Here is a 9,317-nt window from a genome sequence, read left to right on the forward strand (position 1 = left end):
CCGAGGAAGACGTGTATGGTGTAAGCGTCCCTAGACACGGAGGAGAGAGACATTTCCTCTTCTCTCGTTGCATTCCAGTGTCGTTGAGGAGCACTAAGTTTCTTAGAGCTTCAATCTTGAAATTGTTCTCTCTGTTGGCCTGAGTTATAATGAGAACAAGGTAACATTCTATATTGAATAGTTTTGGAGATGAAATCCTTGCCTTATTCTTAGGAAGAAGCTAGTATCTGGTCATGTATAAAATCTTTTGTATGTCCAGTAGACTGTCAGTTGGGGCCTTGGGAAATCTCTAAAGGTCCCTTGAGGTACTTTTAACTTTATTTCCAGAATCTTCATCTAGAGGTTGCAAAGCCTAGAAACATTGGCCACTATAAGAGGAAAAAGAAAAGATACCACTCTGCATTATAAGCAAAGGCACCTTCAGCCAGGACCACACCCAGGAAACCTGAGAGCCCCTGCAGTTCCAGGACACCCAGAGGAAATTCTTTGAACTTAAGCCTCTCTGTGGATTAGTCTGTCCGAGGTGTCCTGCAGGTTTTGCCTGTTACAGACCCTCTGGTTCATCACTTGTGTCGTCTTCACAGAACAACAGTGGGCTCTTCCCAGAGTCTAAAATGATACACGCCCTCCTCCTCTCTTCTCTGACTCCCTGTGGCCCGTTAGCCTACTGATCTGTCCCGTGCCGTCTTCTTGATTTAACCTGTAAGCTAAATACCACTTTTCAGTCTCCCCCAGTAATTTTATTTTAAATCAGTCATCTAAAACTTAGACAAGTCACATTAAACTGTCTTTCCCCAGATGATCTGTTCATTGTCAGGATGTCAAGTACCAGATTAGGGAGGACTTTTGATATCCACTAGCATTGACTAGAGGTCAGAGGAGTCCAGAGTTTCTGGTCTACCCTATTATTCTCTGAGCTCCTTTGCTGAGACATCCCATTCCGGGCTGGGCAGAAGAGCAGAATGGTCTGAAGGGCCTTGCCAGATTTGGGGCACCCATTTGTGGCCAGCAAGAGACAATGAGTTCAACCCAAGAAGAGTCTGATGACCCCCAAAATAACGCATTGCTTCCTTTCAGGGTCATCCCAGGTGCTGTCCCCAGCCTCCCTGTGCCTTAGCTCCTTCCTCGGAGCCTAGGCTGCTTAATGTCAACCGATACTTTGCCCTCTGGTCCCCGAGCACAGAAGGGATGTGTGGCAGTCAGGTCTGTCGAAGCTCCAGTCACAGGACAGTCAGCTTTGTGTCCTTACACATTGGTCAGTAATGGGCTCTTTAAATAAAGCCTTGCACATCATTAAAATCCTTGAATTTGTTTGCCTCCTTCGTGGGTTTTTGGGGGTCATCTTAATACTATCATTGATAAAAATAACATCAGCCACAGTATACTGAATGCTTCCTACGTGCTAAGCTAAAGAGATGTCTGTAGATTTATAGATATAGGAATACTCTTTTTTTTTTTTTTTTTTTTTTTTTGTGGTACGCGGGCCTCTTACTGCTGTGGCCTCTCCCGCCGCGGAGCACAGGCTCCGGACACGCAGGCTCAGCGGCCATAGCCCACGGGCCTAGCCGCTCCGCGGCATGTGGGATCTTCCCGGACCGGGGCACGAACCCGTGTCCCCTGCATCGGCAGGCGGACTCTCAACCACTGCACCACCAGGGAAGCCCAGGAATACTCATTTTATATACATAAATAAGTATGTGTGTATGCACACACATGCATTCTCTCTCACATACTCATTTGATCTCCATAATCTACCCCATGGAATAGACATTGTCCCAGTTTCATAGAAGAAACTGGAGGCAAGGTTCAGAGAGATTAAGGCACATGTTCAAGATCCTACAGCAGAAGAGTGCTGAGTCAGATCCGTGGCTCCAGAAGAGCCTTGAACCCACTATGTAGTGTCCCTGGCAGAAAACGGTAAAGCACGTTTACAGACGTGAGTCCTTTTCCCACATTTTAGAATTAAATTTATTTCATGTATTTGAATTGAAATTGAAGGCTGAGGCTTTTTGTTAAAAATATTCTAGAGGGGGTCATCTGATTTTATAATTTCCACCCCAAAATTTTTATAGAAAGTCTTCTGTTAGTTTGCAGACTGAGACCTGTAGCCTCCCTTGGTGCTGTACTTCAGTTGTAGTCAGTTCATTCTTAAAAACAGAGTCCTTGCTGCCGCAGCATCAGCTTCTTACCCTCTCCTAACAGTAGTTGTGAGGGTTAAAGTTCTAGTGCAGGAAAGGCTCACGTGTTGGCACGTAGATGCCGCAAGGAAACCTGCTGTGACGTGGTGGGACTGGCATCAGAAAACTCGCCCTCTGCTCCTGGCTGTGCCCTGGATGTTGTGAGAGCTTTAGAGAGCTGTGGGCTCAGGGTACTCAGAGTCACCCATACTCTGCAGGCAGGACAGCCCGGGCACAAGCGCAGGTGCCTCTGTGCTCCTGGGAGCCATCCACGTGGTCCCGGGCGGAGTGTGAGAGCCTTAATCCTGCAGCTTCCTCCTCTTTATACCTCAAGGGATTTAAGGGAGGAAAAGTTAAGAAAATCAGTCCTATGGTACCTGAGCAGTCCCCTTGACTTTTCTCAGGTAGAAAATTCGGAAATGAAAATACGTTTTAAAGGCCTTTTAATCAGTTTTCACATGCATGATCTTTCCTTACTGTGTGTAATCCTGCTGTATACTACTTTTGATCTGATTATGGAGTGGTGGGCGGTTATCTCCAGTAGTTAGATACTTTTAAAATTGGTAGGTATCTGAAGCAATGCAAAAGTCATCCCAGATTAGGAAAGAAAACAACGAAGGAAGTTATTAATTCAGTCAGTCCTCAAATACATTTGAGTGCCTCCTGTGCTCTGTCTCAGAACTGAGATTTAGAAATAGCTTGACAAGCCCAGCTCACACTCACCCAGGAATGCTTATTGCATGATCATACAAGCCTGAGTCAGTTTGAAATTTCTTTTGTCAAATTCTGTTCAGCACAACCCAAGCATCTCCTTAAATTTTTTTTTAATGAGCAGAGTCACTTCTTTTAAATACAGCTCTTTCCGTTTAATTACATAAAACATAAAAATGAACCCCCCACTGTTGTCTTGTCATTTAATTTTCATTCATTTTGATATCTAAAGCTCTAAAAAGTCTGCTTCATTTTAAACTCCCAATAACTTATTACAGTGCTGTATGTCAGTTATATCAAAACTGGAAGGGAAAAAAACCTAACCTCCAATGACTTTTTTTCTTAAAAAGTGATTTATACGAAACCACTGTAACAGACATTCTGTTAATGTCTAAATCATCTTCCTGAAGTAAGTAATGATTCTCTTCATGGATAAATATTTTTATAATGAAATTTTTAATGTTTCTGTATAAGGTGATATTTTTGTTCATAAGATATTCTGAAGAAAGTTGAGGAATGTTATTTTATTTCTAGTACATTGCAAATGACTTTAACACAAAATGTTGAATTTTATTATCTTAAGGTATACCCACCTGAAGAACCTTAAAACATTTAATTATAGTTAATGTCAGTATTTACTGCTAAGTTTTTTCTTACAAGTACAGATTTTTTATATTTCTGTTTAAAAGATCACATACTCAATTATTTGTGATAATTTTACTTTTTCATCAAATGTCACTGTTTCATTGTTCATTGGACAGGAGAGGAGCCCTGTTTTACTTGCTGTTTTTTGTTCTATCTGTAATTGACTATTTAACTTGTGCAACTCATTTTTGTTAATTTTTTTTTTTGGCTTAATTTCTTTTAGAAACATGTCATTCAGGTTTATCAAAAGGTAGGATTTATATATACACATTTTTTTTTCAATCCTCACCCTGAAATGGCTCCTGCAATTAACATCAGGTTTGGCTTTCTAGCCTTGTTTTTTTTCTTTAAACACTAAACTTTCTGCTGAGAACTAAATACTTCTTTGAAAGGAAGCTGGAAAGAAAGAGATTAACTCTGTCAGGCATTTTTAAAGGGACTGTGGCACCCATGTAACAAGAGGCCTACGCATGCTCTGTGCATTTTCTTCCTTTGGTAGAATTATTTAGCATCCAAATAATTCTGTCTTCATACTAATAACACTTAGCATGCTTCTGTTTGAAGAATGAGATGTTCAGTAACACTGTGCAATTCATGATTAGCCTCAAGCATGCAAACGGTAAGTGGTAATTGTGTTAGCTGTCGTTTTTTATTTCATGAAGGATTGCATTAGCAAAAGGCTTTAAAATGACAGATAAATCAGCTAATATCCTGATACTGGAAATAAATGTAAAATTCACACCTACAACCTCATTTGTTGGGGTTTTTCAGAAATTAAGACGTGGGCAACTGTATAGCAGAAATATTTTAATATTTTCCAAGAGTTGAAGAGTGAATAGTATTGTATCTAAAAGGCACTTTCCACCAACCTCTGAAGAAAGTATGTCTCATTTTTACCTAAAGCACTGTAGTAAGTGTTATTCTTAACTAGGTAGGTAGTTTTTTGATGATGACACTCAAAAGACCAGAAGCGTTGCTCACTGTCTCGGGATGCACGCACCCTTGGGGGAAAAGCTGCCACTGCAGCCACATCGTGCCTGCTCCTCTCAGCTCACCAGCGGGCCAGGTTATGGGTTTTTATGTGGAGGCCACCAGTGGGTCATGGAGAGTCTTTGTTCACGTGAGCTCTTTATCAGAAACCGTGGGAAGAGTGCTTTCTTCCTGTGGGAAACTCCACTCCATGATTATTTAATTGGAAACCCACTATACTTTGGGTAGTGATTAAAAAGAATACCTCCAGTTGAAGGCCGTGAGTGTGCGCAGATCCCAGAGCTGGGCAGGAATACCTGTTGTGTATGTGAAGCAGGTGTGTAGCCAGCCTCCTGCACGGCCTTCATGAACACATGGGGATGGCCTCTGGCAGAGTCACACCTACAAGAGTAGGAGTTTTAATAAGCTCGGCTGGTGACCAAAAAGTGCTTTGGATTTGTTCATTTTATAATGTCTGTGTTTATATTTGGGTTGGTCGTGTACTGGTGTGTAAGATATCTTTTCTCTTTCCCACTTCTCTGTGCTTCTACATTCTATTCATTGAGGCTTCCAACTGAATATGAGAGGAACGGGAGATATGAGGGCTCAAGGTGAGGGAAACGATTTTTACTTAAAATATTTTATAGGTATTTACCTCATTTCTGCGGCAGAGGCAACACCCCTTTTCTGAACGTTCTGCATCTGTCCCTGCTCCAAGTGGAATTGCTTAGTGCCACCAGCAGTATGTGGTCAGGAAGCATTGCTGCTGCCGCCGGCACCTGGCAGCCACGTGAGGGCGCTGGAGTGCTGCAGCCACCTGCTGGTGGGAGCCTCGGGTCCCAGCCCCACCTGGGTTCTCACTGGTGTTTGGGTGTTAAAATACGCATTCCTAGGCATAGGAACGTGGAATTGCCATTTGAAAACTGTGACCAGGTAGCCTGGACCTCAGCGGCAGATCAGCCAGTGGCCTAAAGCCATTTCAAGTATAGATGCTGTTTTGGAACTACAGTTATATAAATTTGAACATTAAGTGTAATTTTTCCTCTTTTTCTTTTTAATGTTTGTAAACTCAAAGCTGAGCAGAAGTGACTTTACTTTCTAAGGTTTGATATTAAGTTGACTGTGTTCCTTCCTTCACCACCTCATTGTTCCCCTTCCCTTTCCTAAGGCAATAGTGCACAGCTTAGGTTATTTCTGTTTCAAAAATTTGAACGAAAAACTTCATGCCATGGATTAGTTTTCTTTTGCGAGACACCTGTATATCCCCTTGTTCAAATGTAAGTGTTCCCTTATGCTTTTGAAATAAATTTCCTTTTGTAATTAAAAAAAAACGCATTCCTCCTGCCTGAGCTCTCCTGACCTGAGGTGAGGTCTGGGAGTCGGGAGCATTGTCGACCTGGTGAGAACTCCTGGCATAGTTCTAGTCTCAAGGAATGGAAGCAGAATATTTAGGAGAATTTTTTTTTCTTTTTTGGCCGCGCCATGTGGCTTGTGGGATCTTAGTTCCCAGACCAGGGATTGTACCCCGGCCCTGGCAGTGAAAACTCCGAGTCCTAAGCACTGGACCTCTAGGAAATTCCCTAGGAGAATTTTCATATTTCAAATTAGATGTCTTTTTTTTTTTTTTTTTTTAAGAATGATTATGTAGGGAATTAAGTGGTTAGGACTCTGTACTTTCACTAGGTCCCAGGTTCAGCCCCTGATCGGGGAACTAAGATCCCACAAGCCGTGCAGTGCGGCCAAAAAAAAAGAATGATTATGTAGTTGAGTGTTTTGCTTTTAAATTTTCTGTACCTGTCATTGCATGGATCTGGCGGCAGGGGGAGTCGCCAGATGGGCTCAGGACTCTAGATTTCTTCCACTTGTGCCCTTTTTTATGCCAGTCGCCACCATGCTGTTTCAGGTCCTTGTTAGCCCATTTCCTCTCTTCCTGGTCTTTCTAAAACACAGCTCTGATCATGACTACCCTGAATGAAAACCTGCAGTGGCCCCATCGCCTGGCCGACCATGTCCATATGAGGCCCTGTGTGGCCTCAGCAGCCCCAGTTTCCCCCACGCACAAATCCCTCAGTTGAGGCAGAAGTTCAGGGTGAGGGTCAGGCAGCATCCCCCCACCTGCCCTTGAGCAAGTCTAGCTGCCCTGAGTTTGTCTCCCCAGCCATAGTTGGGTGGGACTAACGGAACCCACCTCCTGGTGTGCTGAGGATCAAGGGCTCAGTAAATGCCAGCGGCTGTCTGTGGGGGGTGAGACTGTGCCCTCAGCTCCAGTCCGTGGGTACCTTCGATTTTGCCCTCAACACATTCTGTGCTTTCCATACCTCCTTGCCTTCACTTAAGAGATTTCCTCTGCCCTAGACACAGACTTTCTCCCACCTCCGTCATGTTGAAACCCCATGGTGTCTTCGTAGCTCTTCTCAGATGCCATTGCCAGCCCCGCCCCGCGTCGTCTCCCCTCCCGCCCCGCCTTTCCCTCTGCTCCACTCCTCCCTTCTCTTGCGGTCCTCCCGTCAGGCGGGCTCCACCTCTCTGGGACTCTTAGCTGCCGGCCCGTGCCTTACCTGTGCTATTGCTGTTTCCTTGTGTTTCAGTCTTTCCCCCCCTGACCCCAGCTTAGAGAGCTTTTGCTTTTTTTTGTAACCTATTTAGTATTTAGCGGCATTTTATACTTAGGAAGCTTTCAAACAGTTTTGGTAGGTGTGAACCAAACTGAATATTCTGTTAGCAGGTGGCTGACAGGGAGAGTTACCTACACAGTAAACCCTACGGTCCACTCTCAGCTCTGGTGAATTTGCCATAGGATTGAGTGTATTGAACACATACATACACTGTGAGTTTTTGATGCACAAGCGTGTTAGGTATTCATCCTCCTAATTGAGAATGTCAGTAACGGCTTGTGGCAGTAATGATTAAATACCGCAGAGCAGTGAGATGGTAGGTGCCTGTTGGAGTTTCTGAGAGAGCCGTGCCTGGGACCACAGCCTGCACCTTGTGAGTCTGTACAGTTTGCATTCAAATTGGTCATTTCAGTGCTCAGCAGCAAGTAAGCCTCAACGTTTCATTTTCCTATTTCAGTAGTAAGGTAGTGTCATCTAAGAATTCTTCTTAACTGTGAAATTGGAAGTTTAAATTAGCACAGTAGAAGGAAAAATGCTAAGGTGGTGGTAGGGGACTGAGAGAATGGCCCACTCTCTTACCTAGCTGTGCTTAGCATCTGGGGCCGTTTGCCAGGAAAGCGATTTTCAACTGTGTTGAGTCACTGGTTATCCTGAGTAACAGTTACAGTGGAGGTTATGATGAATTGAATCTTTAAAAATTGTGGTAGGAGAAGCAGCCAGGCCGAGCAGACCTGGTGGCTGGGCTGCTGCCGCCACCTCCCTGAGCTGGCCTGTGAAGGGCCCTGCCGGCACCTTGCCGCCGGCAGCCAGCCTGGATGGCAAGGGCTGGGCTCTGGAGATGTGCTCAGTTCGCTCTCCACTTTGCCTCCTCCCAAGGGTTCTGTTTAACAAATTACTTTCTTAATTTTCACCGGATGACTGGTGGAGATTTTTCGGCCAGGTAGATTTTTTACATCTGTGGCTTATGATTGGGACGGGAAGGGGGTTGTGGAGAAATAGGTGAGTACTTCTTAGCAAAGGAACAGACTACCAACCATGAGCCTATGCGGGAAAAACGTGGAAGTCATTTATTATGCTGTATTGAAGACATTGGTCATGAGCTGGGTAGAGTAGAAAAGGTGAGTTTTCCTGTGCCATTAAGAATAAACCTGCACTGTGCCTTTCAGTCGCAACGTATCTGCTGAGCAAAAGGAGGAAAACAAAGAAGCAAAACCTCGTTCCCTGCGCTTTACCTGGAGCATGAAAACCACTAGTTCCATGGATCCCAATGACATGATGCGGGAAATCCGCAAAGTGCTGGACGCCAATAACTGTGACTACGAGCAGAGAGAGCGCTTCTTACTCTTCTGTGTCCACGGCGACGGGCACGCGGAGAGCCTCGTGCAGTGGGAGATGGAAGTGTGCAAGCTGCCAAGACTGTCTCTGAACGGGGTCCGGTTTAAGCGGATATCAGGGACGTCCATAGCTTTCAAAAATATCGCTTCCAAAATTGCCAATGAGCTAAAGCTGTAACCCAGTAATTATGGTGTAAATTAAGTAGCAATTTAAAGTGTTTTCCTGAACACTGATGGAAATGTATAGAATAATATTTAGGCAATAACGTCTGCATCTTCTAAATCATGATATTAAAATACAAGGACGAGAGCACGCCTGGGAGCGAAAGCTGGCCTTTTTTCTACGAATGCACTACATTAAAGACGTGTGACACGTGTGCCCTCTGTCTTATTTCCATTGCCCTGAAAGTCAGCGTGTGACATCCATCTCCACGTGCCTCCTGTCTGTGCGGGTGTGAGAGTGGACGGTGTGTGTGTGAAGTAGTGCTACGGAAGCATCTCCTTACACTGGCAACCAGAGTTGTTACGAGTACCTCTGTGGGAGATTATTTGGTGCTAAAACATTAAAATTGCCAAGGAGGAAAATACTGAATTACTACTAAGAATTAACTTTAAGACTAGTTGGTAATTAATGCAGGTTTACAGTTCATGCCTGTGGTTTTGTGTTTGTTGTTTCGTGGTTTTTTTTTAGTACAAAAGGTTTAAATTTATAGTTGTGAACATTGCTTGTGTGTGTTTTTCTAAGTAGATTCACAAGATAATTAAAAATTCACTTTTTCTGAGTAAAATCTTGCATTGTCTCCTAATACTGTATTTAAGATTCAGATTAAGGCAGTGACTTAAAAGTATGTGTTTTTGCCTCCACC

At 43.8% G+C, this 9,317-nt stretch overlaps 1 protein-coding gene across 12 annotated transcripts in view; it reads left to right on the forward strand.

The window, feature by feature from the left end:
- MARK3 (microtubule affinity regulating kinase 3) overlaps positions 1–8,828 on the forward strand; it is a 107,543-nt gene extending 98,715 nt beyond the window's left edge. For 7 of the 12 annotated variants that reach the window (XM_089908240.1, XM_022576005.3, XM_022576007.3 and 4 more), the window contains 3 exons: positions 3,757–3,783; positions 5,069–5,113; positions 8,284–8,828. In XM_089908240.1, coding sequence (XP_089764366.1) covers positions 3,757–3,783; positions 5,069–5,113; positions 8,284–8,629 — 418 coding nt within the window. In that variant the 3' untranslated portion in view covers positions 8,630–8,828. The remainder of the gene's footprint in view (positions 1–3,756; positions 3,784–5,068; positions 5,114–8,283) is intronic. The other 5 variants (XM_022576008.2, XM_022576012.3, XM_022576011.2 and 2 more) reach the window with 2 other exon arrangements.
- Positions 8,829–9,317: the final 489 nt, after the last annotated feature.

The sequence above is a fragment of the Delphinapterus leucas genome, chromosome 2 (genome assembly GCF_059928025.1).
Source record: "Delphinapterus leucas isolate spDelLeu-1000000601 "Yukka" chromosome 2, BTC_Dleu_Yukka2, whole genome shotgun sequence".
In the NCBI taxonomy this organism is placed as follows: domain Eukaryota; kingdom Metazoa; phylum Chordata; class Mammalia; order Artiodactyla; family Monodontidae; genus Delphinapterus; species Delphinapterus leucas.